General features: G+C 37.0%; 1 protein-coding gene across 3 annotated transcripts in view; it reads right to left on the bottom strand.

Moving 5' to 3' along the window:
- ZRANB3 (zinc finger RANBP2-type containing 3) overlaps positions 1-20,814 on the bottom strand; it is a 40,169-nt gene that overhangs the window by 4,135 nt on the left and 15,220 nt on the right. For all 3 annotated transcript variants that reach the window (XM_063161602.1, XM_063161601.1, XM_063161603.1), the window contains 15 exons: positions 19,164-19,182; positions 16,324-16,502; positions 13,673-13,904; positions 11,804-11,889; positions 9,683-9,854; positions 9,162-9,290; positions 8,231-8,350; positions 7,386-7,505; positions 6,711-6,890; positions 5,621-5,773; positions 4,545-5,013; positions 3,418-3,612; positions 2,862-2,944; positions 1,334-1,435; positions 362-504 (listed from right to left, as the gene is read on the bottom strand). In XM_063161602.1, coding sequence (XP_063017672.1) covers positions 362-504; positions 1,334-1,435; positions 2,862-2,944; positions 3,418-3,612; positions 4,545-5,013; positions 5,621-5,773; positions 6,711-6,890; positions 7,386-7,505; positions 8,231-8,350; positions 9,162-9,290; positions 9,683-9,854; positions 11,804-11,889; positions 13,673-13,904; positions 16,324-16,502; positions 19,164-19,182 — 2,382 coding nt within the window. The remainder of the gene's footprint in view (positions 1-361; positions 505-1,333; positions 1,436-2,861; positions 2,945-3,417; positions 3,613-4,544; positions 5,014-5,620; positions 5,774-6,710; positions 6,891-7,385; positions 7,506-8,230; positions 8,351-9,161; positions 9,291-9,682; positions 9,855-11,803; positions 11,890-13,672; positions 13,905-16,323; positions 16,503-19,163; positions 19,183-20,814) is intronic.

Here is a 20,814-nt window from a genome sequence, read left to right as displayed (position 1 = left end):
CTCACTGATGGCAACTAATGATTTATGTCTGCTTCCAGGTGGGGAGAAACAAGATGCTTTGACCTTACTTTTCTGTTGTGGTCCTGAGGTTAGGGTTTTTCCTTTTAAAACATCTGGCAAGTTCCAGATGCTGAAACATGCAGTGCAGCAGAGCCAGAGCAGCTGCTGAATGGGGCACAGAGCTGGGCAGGGAAGGAGACACTTCCAGCAGATTCACCAACATGCCTGCCTGTCTGTCACTGTGACAAGCAATCACTGAATGTCCAGTTCACACTTAGCATCATTCCACTGAAGGCCACATTAAATAAATTAAACTTTCTGCAGTAATTACTAGGAGGAATTAAAACCAAGCCCCACATACCTCTTTGTGCTGCTGCCCACTGACTGCTTTTTAGACAGCTCCTCTGCAGCATGAATGGGACTACAGAATATCTGACCACTTTTTCTGACAATCTTCTGTTTCATTGCTGTTAGATGAGTCCACTCTTTCACAAACCTCAGGATCTGGCAGAGAACATGACAGTCAGCATCAGGACAGGCTTTGCCACAGATTAATGCATTCTAGCCTGGCTGGAAACAGCTCCTACAACCAGAGATGGTACTTTCACTCTTCACACCTCTCATCTGTGGAACCCTTCAGTAGCTGCTTCACACAACAGCTGGTTCAATCTGTCAGGTATCCCCATGACAAATTTAAACTCCAACCTTGCTGGAGAACCTACAGAAAGAATCAGTTTTATTCCTACATCATGGTTTTCTGTTTGAAAAATCAGATTTTAAGTTAAGCAGAAAATATTTCCCCATCCGGTTTAAATCTGGATTTTCTTACTTGAGTACTTGTGTTTGCAGTGTCCTTCTCAAATCCCATTATGAATGGGATCTTTATTCCTAAATTAACTGAATGTCTCTGTGGAGCTGTGCCTGACTGTTTGAAAACTGTTAGCAGACCAAAGGGACAGTGAGAGTGAAGGCCTGCTGAGGCCTGCAGCTCTGATACATCTAGAACATTCTTATTTAGAGTGTGCTCCATTTCATTCTGAACCTTTAAGAAGTTATTTTGTTGACTTATGAAAGTTAGAAACTAATCCTGTAAATGAGAAATGAAATGATGCCTGGTTAATTCCTTCTACTGCAATGTGAACAGGAGGCACAATAATTTGCCAGAGTAACAGACTCCATAATTAATATTCACACCAACATCTGTAAGATTGCTTTGATGAAACTGTGCCTATATCTCAAGGCTTGGCAGTATTCTGCATTTATTTTTGTAAGAGCAAGTAATCTTCTTCTGCATTAAATATTATGTTGCTGTGCCAGTAGAACTTGTTCTTACCAATGCACGATTCTTTTTGTTCTGGAAAGCCTCTGGTAAATCTTCCCAGTTATCCAGCTGTATGTCCAGTGGAATGAAATTATGATGCAGTGGTTCACCATCCTGGACAAACAAACAGCTTTGTTTACAGATGCAATGTAGCACAATGTAGAAAAGTAATCTGTTGCAAGTGAATTCTCCTCTCTTCCTACTAAATTTAGTCCCTCAAGGTCAAATTTTTCCAGAATTAACAATAAGGCACAGGCATAACAGCAAAAATGCAAGGAAGATTATTAATCTACCTAAAAGTAACAAGGCTGAACATTTTAACTTTTAATAGATCTGATTTTTCCTTGCAGATAGTTCAGACACACAAACTGCCTTCTATTAAACAGAAATTACAATCCTCTTGACTGAATTCTAAGGGAAATGAATGCTTAGAGATAGGAGAATGTCACTTCATTAAAATTTAAAATAAGAATTCTTGAACACTGTTTATCATACTTGTTTTTAATGTCTGAAGAAGTTCTCCACTTAATTTTTAAAGGAATAAGTTGTCCAGTGGGTACATCTAGCCAAGGAACTTATTGATGCCAAGGAACTTATGCACAAGCATTTGACAGGAGAAGCAGAATTCCCTGGGGTCTCACCATTCAGCAGGTTTTGTGCAGTATGTGGCACCATGAATCTCCAATCCCAGCAAAACCCAAACTAGACAATTGTCCAAAACCCACCCCAAATGCATCTTTGTCTGAATACAACATGTGAAGCTAGGCAGCAGCATACACTTTAAGTACATATAAAACATTTTCAGATACAAGAGGACTTTTAGACTCTTTTTGACTTTTCCCAGCTGCATCAGCCTCACAGAAATGTCTTATCTCAAAGGCTTGCCCTCAGTTATCTGTGCTGCTTCAGCGGCACCTGCACACACTGATTCACTCAGTGAATTGGAAGAAATCTTCCCACTGAACTTTCCTATCACTTGTAAGAACAAATTGGCAAATCCTGACCTCCTCTTGAATAATGACCTGCAAGATTCCCAGCTGCTGGTTTCTGTACACAATTAATTAATAATAATGGGCTTTATTAAAGAAATTACTAACTTACACATAGCACCAATGCTGAACTTTCTGAAGATTGGTGGCAATGTTTCATTTACTTAGTGTGTCAGGATTTACTGTCATTTTTTATTTTAATTTTGAATGCTATTCTATTCAAGTTATTTTGTGGTAAGACACTAATAATAAAAAAGGATTTTTAAACAGCTGTCACTGGAATTTCTATTCCAGATGATTTAACATATTAGCCCAATTCTGTAAAACAAGAGAAGTGTTGGGATTTATGTATCTAAGGAATTATTGCTTAATTCCATTGAGAAAAAGAACTAGAATGATCAACTACCTAATTTTTGAACATTTCAGTTAATACAAAAATATTAATGCTTTTACAGCAAACATAGCAAAGGAGAGCACACAGAAACATTTCATAGAGCAACATTCTCCTTTGCAATTTTAAATAACAATACCCATGCATATTTCAGTTTTACCTTTGTGTAGAGGTGGATTCTGTCAGTATTCCTGCTTGCACAGAACATAAGCCCACCATATACTTGGAATGTGTCTGATTTATCTACAACAGAAAAAATGTTGGCATTAAAGATCTTTATTCATTAATTCTACTCTGACATTAAAAATAATATTTAATATTTATCTAATTCCATAACAACATAAGGTGCAGAGCTCAAGCAGCAAGCTCTGAAGGTATTTGTGTATTTTATTTTTCTGTTTCTCCTGGATGACACATCATCTGTTTGCCTGTCTGTCCTGAGTTGCAGTAAAAGCATCCACACTGTCAGCTGCTGGTTTGTCAGTCCTGAAGTCAGTCAGCTCTGGTTTGCTCCAGGAGCTGTGTGGAAAGGCTGGGCTTATCCAGCATCCAAATTCAACAAATGGCCCAGGCCAGAATGAGAAAGTCCCATGCTGGTGTTTGTAGTTCAGTGTTTCAGAGGTGTAAGTTTTTATTTAAAAGACATTTTTCATGCCAGAGGCATTTAAACCAGTTTCACAATGGGATAGAACTGTTCTTTCAGAGTCCCACTTTACCTTCTCCACATTCTTTTTCACTTTCTTCCTTTTCAGTGCCAACAGTTTCCTGTTCTCTGATTTCAAGAGATTTCTGGGGCCCCAGTTCCCCCAAATTTCCTCTTCTGCCTTCAGCACTGCCCTCTGCTCTCTCTCCATCTCTCCTGGGCTCCTCTGCCTCAGTCTGGCTCCTGGGAGCTTCACCATTTCTCTCACCTAAAGACAAAGAAAGAAGTAAAGCAATGATTTGTGTTACCTGGCAGGCACCTAATACCACACCTGAGACAGGAACTCATCTCTGAAATACAAAGAAATGGCACTGCATTCTCTAATATTATTATGCTGCAACCACTTAGGAAGTTAGAGCTACCTTTAATGGTAGGAGAACAAACACATGGAACAAAGCTTTTAATTTTTGTAATCCCGAGTGCCCAGATTAATATATATGAAATAAACAGTGCAGTTAGCAATTCTATATTATATACAGTTACTGTATTCCATAAACACACAAAGTAGTTTCCCAAGGCATTGATTTATAGCTGTGAAACTCAGAAGTTGTCCTTATTTGAACAAGCCCAGAGATTTAAACAAATAAAAAAGGAAGCACAAAGAACCTTACCAATTGCTTTGCAACTGAAATGACAAATATTGGCATTTATGTATAAAAATGCTTAATTAATTTTCCAGATAGCTTAAATAAATTCAGTAAAACAAATCTACTGTGAGCTGGTGGAGAAAGAGAAGCCATGTTTTCTGGATAATGTCTCTCATGACAAATACACAATGCTCAGGTTAATAAAACTCCAACACCCCACTGCTTAGTTTTGAAAGGTGAAGAAAAGTATTGCTGTTTAATTGTATTCAGAATAATCATAAACCTCAAGGAAGATGAGAGGGACATTTGCTGCAAACAAAACAAAGGATATAATCTTCCTTATGGAATTTATAACCTGTTAACATTTTATGGGTATTTTTCACTTGTTTCAAGCTAGACTCATGTGAAAGATCCTTGGGGGAAGCAAGATTAAGGAGTATCATATTTTCCTGGACTTCTGTGTAGTCATAGGTTTAAAAAAATTGTATTTATTGAGCCTGATCACCACTGAAATGAAAACTGCACCTTTCCCTCTGCAGCACCCCTTACTCACCATCCCTGCTCTGGGGGCAATGGCACATCTCACAGTAAGGCAGCAGAGCATTGTTAGTGTAAGTGCAGGCACTGCAGTGCCAAACTTCATTTAAATCTGTAATTTCACTTGAAGTATTTAAGCCACAAGGACGGAGTTCACTGTTTTCTTCTGGAAACAAAGGTGTTTTCTTTTTCAGAGGTGTTTTCTTTTTATTACTGGAGCTGACTGGGGTCGATCCACTTATTATGCTCTTTGCTCTTTTGGCTTCATGTTCACAAGTATCTTCATCACAAACTGCCTGCACCTCACTTATCCTTGTGGAATCCAGGTTTTCATTGCTCTTCTCTGCACCCTCTTCTTTTGTGCCTGCAGAAGATTCTGAATCATTGTATAACAATTCATCACCAGAAAATCTTTTGCGTTTCTTCTCCGTGGAGGATTTGGGGGAAAAGAAGGAACGGATGTCGTGCTGTCTGTCCTTTTCAAACTGGGGAGAGGAAAGGAATAGGAATCACAGAATCATTTAGGTTGGAAAAGACCTCTAAACCCCACTTGTGACTGCATCAGAAACTGTTAAACAAAAGATATCTTTAACAAAAGATAACTTCAAGAACAAACAGTGAGCAGAAAAGGCAATTCAACATTCCTCTTCTGATTCCAGAAATGTATTTTCAGTATTCTCCCTGGAAATTCTGAAATGGCACTACCAGAAAACAGATACACAGAACTGATAAGCTGTGTGCTTTTTATGAAGATTTTCATTACACTGTTTTAAATATTATTCCAATTAATTCAGCACAGTTAGCAAAGATGTGATTTGAAGAGAAATTACTTGGTCTTATCTGATTCTGAGGGTGGCTCAGTCACCTAAACATAACATAAGGACCCATCAGAAGATGTAGATGACATTTATTCCCCATAGAGCACTTTTCCCAACTTCACCTAAGTTTTTAAATTAATTTACATTACTTTTTTCTATTTATTTGATGTTTCTCCATTAGTAATGTCTGAAGTGCACAGAAAGCTGAAGCAAATGGCTGATACAATTTTTTTAAAATTAAAGGAAACAGAAAAAACAAAGTTTCAAGTCTTACATGCGTAAATAAAAGTTCATTTTGGGGATCTTCTAGATTTTCATTTGGGGTCCAGGTTTCAGCAAAACTCAAAAAATCCCATTTGTCCTTATCCCCTTCTTCAGCCAGCATTTTCTCTTTCTTGCCATTCAAGGTGCTGCCTGTGACTTTGGCCTGCAGGAACACAATAATGGTAACTGCTGTATTTAGCACACTGCAACCAGTGAAGCTGTACACAAAATTTATTTTATTATAGAAAAGTATTTATTGAAGATAAAAGAGAATATATACACTCTGTACACCCTCTAACAGTCTTAACATGTTTTGCTTGGCATGTGGAGACAAATAGAGGCAGAATTATTTAGTGACAGAACATGTAAGGTAAATTAATGTTGAATTACTGAGCCCCACCTCAGGAGGAGGAGATTCATAATGCACCAGGCAGGATGAGCTTTAAGGACCTTTCCAACCTAAACCATAACAACAATTGGGTGATACTTGTGGAAAATGGCAACCAAAGAAAAGATTAGTGTAATCTTGGATCTACTGAAAAAGAATTATCTGAGAATGCCTCTTCCTCTCAGAAAAGAAGCTTAGTTTAGGCATAACATTCATTCCATTAAAATAAAACAACTCACAACAAATTCTAGCTGTTATGAGTGAGCAGAATGCCTGAATGCCTGAAAATTGTAGACTGAGAAACAACAGCAATGAAGAGCTGGAAGATAAAACAACCATCTCCTGTGGATAGGATACCTCCCATTCCCCTTGACAAACACTCATTATCTTTGCATCCCGAATGAAGAGCAAAAAGCTAGAAAAGACTAAATCAGAACAAACACAGACACTTTGATGATCAGCAAGTGTAGGTGTATCACTGTCTCAGAGAGTGTTCCAGACAAACAAGTCTGTTGTGGCACTGGAGTGCAGCCCCAGCCCAGCAAGCTCTGCCTCCTCAGCCCCACAGCACTGTGTACTTCATACAAAGATTCTGCTTATGACACAAAACTGATTAGAGACATTTCATGCTTTTTATACTCTGCCTTGTAAGCCACTGAAGAACACCAGTGTCACTATAAAACATCCCAGATTGTTTTCCAAGCACACGCACCTTGCGGTTGAGCATGGCCCACATGAAGGTGTCCATGGTTCCCTTGGCAATCAGGAAGTGAATGTTCACTGAGCTGCACTGCCCAATGCGGTGTGCTCTGTCTTCTGCTTGCTTAATGTGGCCTGGATCCCAGTACAATTCAGCAAACACAACGTGAGTGGCAGCAGTGAATGTTAAACCCTAAGCAGAATAAGTAGAAGCACTCTTTAAAAAAAAGATACCACACACAAAAGCTGATTATCTTTAGCTTTAACAAGCTACAGGTTGTACAGGACATCTTTGTATGGAAATAAGAGGTGGTCCTCAAGAGAAGATGGGTTTATTTTACTGATTCCTCCTTGTGCCTCAGATTCAAAAAATATTTCAACATTGTGCAAAGACTGCACATTGCTTTTCATTATGGAATAACATCTATTTCTTGTTAATCTAGTGCTTTTAGAGAAATGGAGTTTTTCTAATTATTCAAGAAAGAGATACTGCTGCTTATCATCATTTAGCTCAAACAAATTCAATAGAGGCTTAGAACAGTTAACATGATTAGTGCAAAGAAATGAACACAGGGTCTACAAAGGGCAAACTGCACAAACTGCCTTCAGTAAACCACTTCACTACCAATGATTTCAGTAGCTATATTCTTCAAGTATTTAAGTTCTCATTTTTTCTGCTCTGCCCTACCTGACCAGCTGCCTGAATACTCAAAATAGCAACGCGGGTCTCGGGGTCCTTCTGGAACTGATTGACGAGGTGAATCCTCTCTGCAGAGGGAACACTGCCATCGATGCGGATGTAGCGAGCCTGTGACATCAGAACAGACACTAAATGACATCCTCAGTGCCTGTTTTCAGAGCCAATCCCTCCCTGTCCCCCAGTAAAAACAGGAAAAGGACTGTCCTATTCCTGCTATGGGGATTGGGATACACCGGCACTCTTTGGCCCTTCAACTTAAAATTAACTCTCTCTATATAGAAGTGTAGACTTTGTATTCCCTGTTTGCAAAAGCAGAAGACAGAATGAATATGGGATCTTAAAATGGAATATTTCACAGACTTACCCTGACACCATTTTTTAAAAATTCCAAACAGTTAAAAAGAATAAAAATACAAAATAACAAAGTTAGCCACCATTCCCAAGCAATAGTTAAGAGTCCATGATCAAAATAAAGTGAAAGCTGTTTGCAAGCATTTTAACTGTTTTGAATTAAACATTCAGGTGAGATGATAGTGTGCAGTTAATACCCCTCAAAAATAGACAGAAGCAAACTGAAAAATCTGGAAAACAATTGCCTACAGCATTGATTTAATAGTAATAATAATAACAATACCAGATACAAGTGTGTTTACATAATCCTGAAACACAAAGCAGTTCTTCAGAACCACACGATCCCTTTTAATCCAGTGGCACTGATCTGTACACACATAAAGTCCTTCCACTGCTGTACTCGTGTGCAGTTCTGCTGAGTTCAAACCCAGCCATTTGTGTAAGTGCAGGTGGATTTGTGTGCACATTTGTGAAGGCTTTACCTTGCTCTCTATCACTGCCTCTGTGCAGGCTTGCAGCATGCTCAGGTGATGGGCAAAGACGAGGAACTTCAGTTTGTCATTGTCAAGCATCATTTTGATGTAGTCCTTGACTGCTCCTGCCTGCAGTGAGTGTTTTCATTAGTGAGACACACAAAAAGTTCAAAAAGACATTTTTTATTTTCATGTCTTTCAATTCCTTGTAACATGAAAAGGTAAATTTCCATATCTTTTGTTATCTATGTAACACTTTATCAAACACTGACATTGCTAAGAATCAAATAATTCAGATTAATTTTGTTTTAAAAAAATATCACAACTTGATGTCTTTGAGAAACCTAACTTACTCCTTCAGAGAGCGAAAAAACACACATTTATCCTCAAAAGATCATATAATTACATGGCACTTCTTCCACATTAAGATGTAGATAAACCCCCTTTCAATTCAGACATCATTATCTGATGTTTTAATCCATATTTGAGAAAAACAAACATATTTCAAACAGACAAGATAATATTTAATCAGAACTTCTGTATCCAAACACACAAAGCCATATATCAAAACTGAAAGAATAAATTTGATATGTTCACGATACCATAATCATAAAATATTGCTCTCTTTAAGCATTCATAGAATTCTTTTGTGTCAAATGTAATTTGCAGTATCTTTTGCAAAAGCCATTAAAGCAATGATGACAGTTAATAACAAAATTTATCAGTGATCAACAGTTAATGCAATACACATTGCACTGGTCTTCAGATTTCTTTTTTCATTGTAATGGGGTTCTGCCTATTCCATTCTTATTCCATACAGGGAAAAAGAGAAACAAACCAAATAACCTCATCTCGTATTCTGGCCAATAAAACCAATTTTATGAGGTTAAAAACACACACTGGATAATTTAGGGATATTAAGGAAAGACTTGCAGCTCACCTTGGCAATGGCTGTTTCCTTATACATGCGTGTGATCAGACTCATGACTTCAGAAAAGTGGCTTTCAGTGGCATCTGATCTCAGACCTCTCATCAACTTCTCCCACTCTGCAAAAGTGGCATTCAGACTCTAATTGGCAGGAGAGACCAGTGGTTAGACACAGAGTACAGGCATGTTTTAAGTGTGAAATGTTTAGGAATTTTGGAGAACTCTACCAAAATTGGTTAAAAGTAAATGTGGGATTCAAAATCTATGGGAAAAGAAGATAGAAAAGAAGATTGTACTAGAATTAGAAAAAAAAAATATCATTTTATCAAATGATATAATTATAATTATCAATTATATATTTTTAATTATCAGATTATCAGTATTAGTGTTCTTTGTGTTATATTTTTAAAAACAGTAACAGAGATACTCTGCTTTATACTCACACAATCCTTATAACTACATATAGTACACATGCATACATAGATATTTCCATTTATTAACAAATGTATTTTTAACAAAAGTGGAAATTTTACCTTTGCTGCAGCTTGTGGGAGGTCAAATGGAATACGTTGCCTGACTTTGGGGGGCAGCTGAGTTAGGACATCATTCTTCAGTCTTCTGATCATTATTTCACTTAAAAGTTGATGTAGTTCCTCTAAATTTGAAGCTCCTCTACAATCCCATTGTCTTCTTTTACCAAAAAACCTGGAAATGATAAATCAGTACAGAGTGTAAACATGAGATCTTCCAAATTCAATAGAAATCTTCAGTACATAATCAAATTTAAAGCACACTATTGGATATTAAAGTGTGCTTCAACTTCTCAGCAGCCACCACTGCCTGCAGGAGTCACTGCCCATCACCTGCCCACAATCCTCTGTCTGTTCCCACCTTCCCATACTTCACTGTCCACAGGAAACAGAAGGTTCAGGTTTAATTTTGGAACTCCTTTTTCAGTGGACTAATGAGAAGAATACACCACCATGAGAATAATCTTTATTATATTACAGACAGGAAAGCCATCATGAAAACTGCAAATATCACCATTAATATTCCTTTTTTACCCTCCCTAAGAATTCCTTCTTAGTTACTGTCAGAGACAGGATTTAAAGCTTAAGCTATCATCTTTAAAAGTTAAATAGAGGAAGAAGGTCTAACATTAGGAAGCTAAAGGCTGAAAAGAGAACAAATTTATTAACTCAATCTTCCTTATTCTTTCTTTGCTTTGTTGTTTAGGAAGTGTTGCAGCAGGAACAACAGCTTTTCTCTGTCAGCATCACCAGGAGACAATAAAATAATGAACATGACAGATTTGGACAAAAGCCCAGGTAGCATTTTCCAGAGCTAGAAGTGTGTGTTAAAAGCATGTAATTTTAATAAAAAGACAAACAAACAGCCACAAACCCCCCCACAATAATTTAGAGATTTTCAAGCCTTATTAACTTTATCAACAGTGTTCTAATTAGCTGAATTAGCTGAATAGAATCATTTGGGAAAGGGGCTGAGGGAGTCACTTCTGCACTGGTGAAGTGGGAATGGCACAGATGGAGACAGCAACATCTTTTGCTCATATCCCTTCCTTGGTCTATTTATAAATCTGTCCTTATAAAGGTTTCCTTCCTCCACCCTCAGCATCAGGGATAAGACAGAAATGGCATGCTAAACCTCACAGAAATAGTTTGGAGTTCATCTTTAAAACAGGTGTCTATGGATACCTAAGGAAAAACCACCCAAATCTTCACAGGAAGTGCTGCATAAAATAATCCTATCAAGTTTATTACCACAGGATATTTTGTTCAGGCCAAGTCATGAAGAAAAAGTTACTCACTGAAAGCTTGCCAAAGCCTGAACTTGATTTTTATTACATTTATGGTATTCCAAAAATAAGATAATCATCTATGATTGAGTAGCTAACCATGCTGTACCCACGCACACTTGTGGTGTGAAAATTACAGATGCATTCAGTCAAAACACTGTGGAAAAAATAGCATTTCTCTGTCTGAAAATTAGACAGTGATCTTCCATGTTATTTGAAGTTAAATACTGATAAAGTGCATATGATGGAGGGAGGAAAACAAGTTTTATGAAAATGAAACCATGTAATTATTATTGTAAAAATTAAATCTAAATGCTAGCCAATTTAGCTGACAAAAATCTGTTATTCTGAATACATGCAAAGTTGTAGATATGAAATTTTTAGCTGAGACAGTCAGCCTGTGAAATATAGAGACAAGTACTGGACTTTTTTTCCCACCCAAATGTGGTGAGGTCACAAAAAACCTGGATCCCATAATAAAGAAAGATATAAATTATTGCATGACCATGAGTTTATGACTGAGAGTCAAAAACTCCAGTTCTGAAGGTAAAACCTCCACAGCTCATACTAACAACAGTGAGTATATAAATAATTTTACTTCACAGAATGCTTCAACTTTATCTCAAACTTTAACAGCATTAATTAATTTATTTAATCAGTGTCATCCTTTTCCCAATGCTTTTTGATGGAGGAGATGGTTGCTGATCCTGGGTTTCAAAGCAAGATGGTGTGATAGAGCAGTAGAGGTGCTACCTACTGATTCTCTCACTTGGCAAGAAAAATCAAAGATTCTAATGTAAATGTAAATAAGAATGTAAATAAGCAAGGGCAGTAATACCTGACACGAGCATCACAGTATTTTTTAGCATATTCATTCCAAGTTCCAAACCTTCTTGGAAACAGTGCCTCAATCTGCATGAAGAGCTGTATAAAAAATAAAACAGCAACAGTGAAAAATTTAAAATTGCCTGTGAATGGAAGACTAATCAGAAATAATCAATACATGGTTCTTGTGCTAAGTTTACATTTAATATTTGCACAAAACCCACACAGCTTGGCCTGCATTCAAAAGAAGTTCCACAGGATACAGGAGGCTTCAGAGAGGACAGTTGTGGGAAGCCCTGAAAGAACAGAGCACTCAGAGCACTGTAACAGCACTGACAGCCTGGAAAAGATTCCCATTCAACAAGAAAACATGGATGAGATGAAGTTATCCCTTAAATACAGTTTTTATCATTTGCCAGGTACATGGGCTTCTGCAAAGCTTCAGTGCAGGTATTGCATGAGTGGCTGCTTCCTAAAATACATGAAAAACCTACTTAATTCTTAAGTTTTACTTCAAAAAATGGGCAATATCAATGCAGACCAGAAATTCCACTTTTTTTTTTTTTTTTTTTTTTTCCTGCTGAATAGCAGAAGGCAAATACCAGTTTAGATGACCTTAAGCAGGAGGAATCCTGCTTTACAAGCTGTTACACTGTCAAAGCTCCCTGGCTTCTGAGATCATTTTCTATACATTTAAAGACTTTATACAAAGATTCTGCTTGTGACACAAAACTCTTTAAAGACATCTAATGCTTTTTATACTCTGCCTTGTAAGCCAGTGAAGAACATCAGTTTTACTAAAAAATATCTCAAGTTGTTTTCCATTTGGTCATGAATTTTGATCCCATTGCTGTGGTCAAGGACAGGTTGCATGGAATTTCCTTTAAAGACCTTTAACAATGATACTGGTCTCAGTATCCATGTACTATATAAAGGCAGAACACTTTCTAACTTCAGTTCTTCATCCAGGGCTGGTTGCAATTTCATTGCACAGGAAATTTTAGTAATTATCCACACCCACAAACATAAATATTCATATGAAATTTTTAGGTAAGTACTCATGATATACCAAGGTCTTTTCCATACCACAAATATCTACCTCAAGTTATGAACTCTTTGAACAAATTAAATTCATAAAGTGTCTTGGCATAAGTTCTATTTACACAGTAAGGAATTCTGAAGTATAAAATATTATTTATATAACTCTTTTAAGCTCCCTGAATTCAAATCAGCTCTTATATTTATTTATATTCTTATATACCCATTTTTCCCTTACATTTGAGAAATAAAGGCAGCTGTCTTGGGTTCAGTATAAAACCCAAGAGGGTTTTTGTTACCTCTCTGCTCCTCCCCAGTTCCGTAAGCTGAACTTCCTTCAAAGGAAAATTTGTCATTCTGGATGTGCAACAAGCACAGCCTGTATTTTTTTCCATTGAAGTGAACATTAGGAATATCCAACAGACCAGTGACACTAAGGGCTTTCTTTATCAGATGATGAAGTAGAAGATTTATTACAAGATCTTGCCCACCAAAGACTCCCCTACCCAAGAGAAACAAGCAGTTCTCTGCTCAGGCTCTTTATTTTTTATTTCACCCAACTATCAGTCTGTTACATACAAGATTAATTTCTTACAAGAAACACTGTCTCAATTCACCAGTGCCCAAGCTTGAAACAAGTTTGTAAATCAACTCAAACAAAATTGCTTAGGTTTCTTATACTTGTCCTTCCTGATGCAGCCAGTGCAACTTTTGATGTGCTAATGCCTGTAATTGAATATATTCAAGGAAACTACAAAACTGAACATTTATTACTGATACTATCATTAAAAAAAAACCAAACAAAACCAAACCCAAACCAAATAAAACACAACATGTCAAATACCTCTTCAGGTCTTCCTAGAGCAGGAGTTCCAGTAAGGAGAACAGCTCTGAGAGCTTTCTGAACAATTGGCAGCAAAATCTTGCTACGGGTGGCATTTCTGGATTTCATGTAGTGTGACTCATCAATCACAACCACCTTAAACTTCTGCCTGTACAAAGTGTCCACCAAGGTCTGTGCATCAGATGTTAACAGCCCATACCCCAGGATTGTTACTTTGCTCGTTGATATTCCCCTGAAAGAGAAAAGCCACAAGTTTTTTTAGTAAATTTTTATTGTAGGACAATTCATATAGCAGAGAGATTATAAAAATCTAATCTCAGAAGGGATGTGTGTCTCCTTTTGGATTGATTGACATGTGGGCTGTCAGGCTAACAACAACAGCTTTTGGTGTTTAAAACATCTCACACTTCTCAACCACACACATTTCATAACCATTTTCAGAGGACACACATTGCATTTCAAAGGAATTTCATTTATCTGGATGCATTGCTTCACCCTGTGCTCTTTTCCAGGGGCATCCCATTGTAAAAATCCACTTTGTGGACAAAAAGTTATACACAAGCCAAGACCTTAATTAGCACCCAAACAGATGAAGTAAAAATGTCTCTGTGCAAGCTTTCCACTGCTCTGGGTACAGAGAGTCCCCTCAGCAGCAGCCTGAGAGGGTTCATCACACTGTCCCTGAGTATTTGGGCACTGTGAAAGCACAGACTGGGCTGAACCTCAGCACCTGGAAAAACCATTCCTGTCACAGCTGCTACCCAGCTTTTTTGCTCAAATAGAACAAGAGGAAAACAAAAACATCTGGAAGCAGAGAGTCAACATAACACAGGATGAAAAAATAGTATTTAATTGAAAATGAATTTTTTGTAACAAATTTCAAGATGTATACAGGTCCAAGGCATGAGCTGATATTAAAATCACTAGAGAGCACTGTGGCCCTTCAGGTGCAGCACAGGAACTCAAAGCTGCTAGACACACAATCACCAGGATGGGGTCAGAGCTGGTCCACCCATCTGTCAGACACCACTGCCCTGCTGGCATCATTTCTGTTTGGTCTGCAGTACAAGAGATCAAGAAACCAAACAAGCTGAAGTTTCCTTGAGGATTTAAGAGGAAGAAAGTCAATGCAGCTACACATTCCTGCTCCTGGATGTGGAAGGGCAGTGGTTTGAGCACTGGCACTGTGGGCACTGCAGACTCTGGCTGTCACTGTACAGATAAATGGAGCAACCAGGAAAGCACAAAACTGCCTTACCCTTTCTGAAGGGCACATTAAAAAAAATTACAAATAAACTTCTTTATTTTAGTGGAACCAAATTATGCAAGAAACTTCCATTTTCAAATTTGGCCAGAAATTACAAACTGATGCCTAAGTTTATTTTAACCTGTTTTAATCAAGAAGTTAACACTCAAGCAGTAAACTTGGAAGTTTTGAAGAAAAGCAAAGTATTAAACTGAGAGAAATCAAAGTTTAACATATGGAAGCAGAATTTAACAAAATGCTAAACCAAATTTGGCAGCTGTGTTTTTGCATTTTCTTACAAATGCATGAAACACTTTCTAATGTTAAAATATTAATTAGTTCAACAGCAACCTCACTTATAGCTAGGAAACCTCCTGGGAGTCAAATGAGCAGAAATCCAAGTTTTCATCTTTCCTTCTTTTTGAATATAAGTAATAATAGTTAAGGTCTAGGAGTAGTCCTTTTAAGAAATCTTAAAAGGAATAGAATTTCATCTGCCATTTAATTTTCCCATCATTTTGCCTAGTCCACATTTCCCCTTTATGCATCCAGCACTATAAGCACTGAGTGCCTTTCAGACAAATACCTTTAAAAAGAAAGCTAATTTTAGTTTCTAAATTCCTATGATGAATTTCAATTTTGACTATCAGTAGGAATTACCCTTTGATGAAGCTTTCAAAATGCATTTTCAGTTGGATTTCTGTGGTAACCAGGAAGGTTCCAAGCAGCACACCTTGGCAGTCACATCACTCTCTGATATTCTCAGAAAAGATGAAGATCAGTCTCCCTCACACCAAAATTTTAGAACAACATCTAAACATTAGCAAAAAAGTCAACCAAGTAATTTACAGTAAAGCAGACAAAAAACCACCCTTGCAATTCAGGGTAGTAGGAGAGTTATCCTAATAAGAGCCAAGCCACAGCCTCTCTGATGAATTCATGCTGTTAAATCTAAAGATAGAAAGCGTAGGGCACGGTGACCTTTTCAGTTATTTAGGGATTACTTACTTGAACTTACAAATTTCCTCAGAGTGCTAAATGGAATTCTAACACTAATTACTTCCTTATTTTGTAATGTACACCAGAAGTTCTCCAAAAATGTTTTACAGAAGCTAATGAATTCATCAGAATTGAGAAATAACTGTGTATGTTCAATTTGAGACACACTGAAGTAATCTAATTTTCAGCAGACAAGCATTTGCTACTTTGCAAAAAGCAGATGCCTCAACTTCAAAGAAAATGAGTAACTACTATAACACAAGAACAGAAAACTGGGAGGAGTGGCTGGTAGCCCAGAGGGTGTTTCTGATAGCCCAGAGGGTGTTTCTGATAGCCCAGAGGGTAGCCCTGCTTGAGCAGGGGGTGGTGAGCAAGCCTTTCTAGAGAAGAACAACAAACTACTCACCCAATATCAGTTTTGTTCTGAATGATGCTAATGTCATCTGGAGAGAGCTCTGGAATCCACTTCTCCATCTCATCCACCCAAGGGTATCTCAGAGAGGAAGGCACTACAATTAGGAGAGGCCATTCATGTTTATAGTAATATGAAATGGCAATTGCTTGAATGGTTTTTCCTAGCCCCATCTGGGAAAAGAAAAGAAAAGAACATTAAAACCACAAGTCTCTGCTCAGAAAGCACATTTCATTCAGAAGAGCCCAAAAGATTTTGCAAAGACAGAACCAAATAAAGGAAACCCAGTCAAAGAGCTACTTACATAGCATGTATTCAATTATCACTTTGTTACCACAGATCATCTTTTATGAAACAAGATTTTCCTAGTTAAATGTATTAATACATGTATTATATCTGGTTATCTCATCAAAGTCAGAAGAAGCATTTCCATTAATCTCAAAAGATTTTCAGTTCAGAGTCTTAATAGGAGAGACTAAAAAAATCAAACACTTTAACTTGTGAAGCTACTAAAAACATTTTTAAAAGACTATGCAAAGGGAAGAAAACTACAGGATGCCTTCTTACAATAACAACAACTTTGTCCTCAGTTGTATAGGCAAGTGAGGAACACAGACCTGGGAAGAGCTCTGGGTTTGACAAAAAGCAGCCACTGCTCTGATTCAGCAGGGCTGATGGTTTGTCCTTGGCCTGCACCACAGATGGGACAGCCCAGAGAGGGAGAATTCAGATGGACACACATGGGGAGGATTCAAAAGATCTACATTTAACATGGAAGGTACATGCTTCCTATTGCCAAGGTGGGAATGCTCCCATCTGTGAATAATCATGGCAACAGATGATTTTAAGATTCATAATTTAGGGCTTTGTTTAAAAAATATCACACACTTTCCCCCCCCCACATCAAAATTTTATCAAAGAGTGCAGCTATTTTCTCAGCTTGTTCATGAGGCAAGAGATAATTCCCAACTCCTGTGAAACACCAAAGCAGAGGTGAGCCTTAAAATGCTCTGGGCAGGTTTTCCATGCAGTCCAGTGGACATCTGAGTGGATTTGCTGCTACCTAACTACCCACAGCAGTGAGACATAAAACAACTTACATGTCCAGTATTGAGTCTAAATGGACTGACTTAATGATGTAATAAAGAGATTTCCCAAGTACAAAAGAAAATAATGAATTTTTCTACTATTACTAGAAAGAAAATAATAGGAAAGCTACAGTGATACTCAGTTTTCATTCAAAATTGCCAAGTTTTCATTAAAAATTTCCTGCAAGTTTTTCCCTTGTGTCACCAGCAGTTTTTAGGTTATCTGAAAATAACTCCAAGTGAAAAAAAAAAAAACAAAACAAAAAAAAGACTAACTTTTAGTTTGCTGCCATGGCTGTGCCCTAACTCAGGCTGTGCAGGCCCTGGTGACAATCCAGGCACTGGGTTGAAATGAATATGGAATAAAAGCAAGGCTTTTACCATCAGCACACCCAGGGCTGGATGCAGATCCCACAGAGCTGATCAGCAGCTAGGTAACAATGTGAGAGACTAGAAAAACTGGAGAAAATATTATGGTCTTGGGTTTTGATATAAACCCATTTTTCTCCACCATGGAAATGGATGACACTGAAATTTTAGGGGAAAAATTTTGTCTGTCCCCACTCTGAGAAGAAATAGAAACATATTTGGATATCACCTTTCTAAAAATGCTGGTTTTATCTTACTTTAATCCTTACATAGTTACACAATCCAGGGATATGTACAGTAATTCTCTGACCTTGAGTTTTCCTCCATAATTTCTTCTTACATACAAGCTCACAATACTGATATTTAATTTTACCAACATTTTCTTATTTAGAGATAGGACAAAAAGCACAGGATACACACCAGTGCACAATATTCCTCCAGTGCTACACCTATTGTCATTACAAAATATACAACTTTTATTTTGGAATAAATGTATCTTCCAGGACTTTTTATTGCTAACATAATTATGCACAGCTCATTTTCTAGTTCAAGGCTGGAAATAAACTGTTTTAATAAAAAAATAGCTACTGCTGATATTTTGATTTTTCCCAAGCTTCCCTTTTTCTCTTCCCCTGAATACTTTTGTATTCTCCACAGCTCCGTGATATTTTGCATTCTATGCCAGGATAGTTTATCTCCAGATGTAATGAGATTTTTATAGTATGAGGAGATGCTTAAATCCCAATAATCCATCTCCCTCTCCCTCCTAGTGTGTCAAGAAAACCCAAATTAGAATTGTGAGACTACTGTAATTCTCTTTTTCAGAAAGGTTTTGTACTGACAATACTTCAAGAACATTATTACAAAAATATTTTATCTGGGGGAAGAAATGCTGGACTCAGATTTCCTTGATAAGGAATACAACATATATTTTTAAATGTATGGATACAATAAATTTTACTATTACTACTTGATGAGAGCACTTTAAAAAATTCATCTTTGGAAACCATATCTGTTAAAAATCTTTTTGGGCCAGGAATGTCTAATAATGCACTAAAAATAGCTCACTATGCAATTATAAAGCACTTAAAAAAAAATCAACTGAGTCAGTGTTTTTAAAATGTAACAGTACAGGAGATTTAACCTACAATTAAAAGTAACCTTTTAAGTTTTCTCAAGGATTCTTCTAAACTTATGTCAGGTTCCAATTTTTCCCTCACTTAGGTATTTTCAGGATATCTGCTGACTATCACACAAATTAGGATTCTGTTATTACCAGCCTTTCTGCCCACACCTCTCAAACAAAAAAAGTCACATCTGCACCAAGTGCATTAACACCAGAAAAGACAGTGTCAGAGGAACAGGAACATCACTCACCTCATCAGCAATCATACACCTAAAGAGGAAACAAAAAAGGGGAGGAAAAGCAGAAATTAATACAAAATATAATACATAAACTAATACTTACAAATTGTTTACTATAAATTAAAATTCTGGATTTACAGAACCAATGAAAGGAAAAAAAGGTGACTTCATTCCTCCAGATATCACCTACAAAAAAATGAATTTGGTATGAACTGAAAGCAAGTCCAAGAATTCTTCCAAATATGTTTATTCAGTTTGCTGGCATTACTGCAGAACTTGCAATTACAAAACTGAATTTCTGCCTAGGTCCAGGGATGGATTAATTGTAATCATAAGAGACACTTCCAAGGCAAGAAGGGTATCTTCAATTTTCTTTTGTCTTTCAGAAACAGCAACACTTCTGTGCTTCATGATTAAGGATTATTTGTATTTTAGATTGATTTCAAAAATGTGCTTTCCTGAGCTGTCACATTTGTTTTGAAATAGAAGCAGACACTCCCTCTCCCCCACCAATTGTACCAGTTAAAGTATTAGAAAATGAATTTGATTTTTTGCCCACTTTGGAGTCCCTTGGCAAAGCCACTCTGTGTAAAGACAATGACAACTCTGAGTCCCCAGTCATAAATAGTAAATTCTATTCAGCATATTTACATTTTGTAAACATTAAATGCCATTTTTTACATGAATTTCTTAAAGGTATTTTAACCATTCTGGGATTCTATATGTACCCTTTGCACTGTGTAACTCAAATATAGCACTCCTTCCAGGAAAAAATGGGAAAGATCTTCCAGGTCTTAGTGTCTTTAAGAAAATTTAACACAACAAGATAAAAACATTCTGTATTTTGATCCAGAAAAATCTTTCCAAGTAATACAGAACTGCTTTTTTAGTGGTAGCTACTCTGGAGTTAGTGGAGCTGGCCAAAAATGATAAAATGTTTGATATTTTCAGAACCACAGCATAATGCTGTTTGCTCACTGCCTGCCAGTATAAATTCCTGTGGCTACTAACTTCTGCAGTTTCATTCAACTGAGGTAAAAAATTGATTTAAATTAATTCTTACACAACTCCATTTTTATAAGCAACAAACTATCTATTTGCAATTGCTTTGCAACTTCCCCCCCCCAGCTGTTAGGGATGGAGCAAAGAAAACATAGGAAGAAAATAAAACAAAACAAAGGCCCAAGTCTGCACAGATTTACAAAGGAATAAAAAGGCAGGAAGATAATTATTTTTAGTGGCAACTCATGATTGTGAGACCTTAATGTCTGTGATTTGCAGCTGGGCAAAGACATTTATTTGCAGACAACTAACACACAATTCTAATTCAAAAATAATGTCAGTTTTTGCTCAAAGACTTTTTTTTCCATTCAATACTCATTGTTAATTGCTTGAGCTGAGGTTTACAAAACAAGTCTTTCTTTTTTGCAGATTCTTTGAGGCCAACTGCTTTCAGTACATTAATCATGGTTTTAAAAAACAGTTTGAGGCCTGAAATCAATTGGAATGCACAATAACCTACTGTTGCAGTAGAACTCCTTACACAAATGCAGCAAATGAGTAAGGCTACAACTAACAGCTACAGAGCACAAACAGCTCAAGAACAAACCACACACCTCCTTCAACAATAAAGATAATTTATTGTAGGAATATCAGAGCTGAA

This window comes from Melospiza melodia, chromosome 8 (assembly GCF_035770615.1).
Source record: "Melospiza melodia melodia isolate bMelMel2 chromosome 8, bMelMel2.pri, whole genome shotgun sequence".
NCBI lineage: Eukaryota > Metazoa > Chordata > Aves > Passeriformes > Passerellidae > Melospiza > Melospiza melodia.
This window is presented reverse-complemented; position numbering and strand designations above follow the sequence as displayed.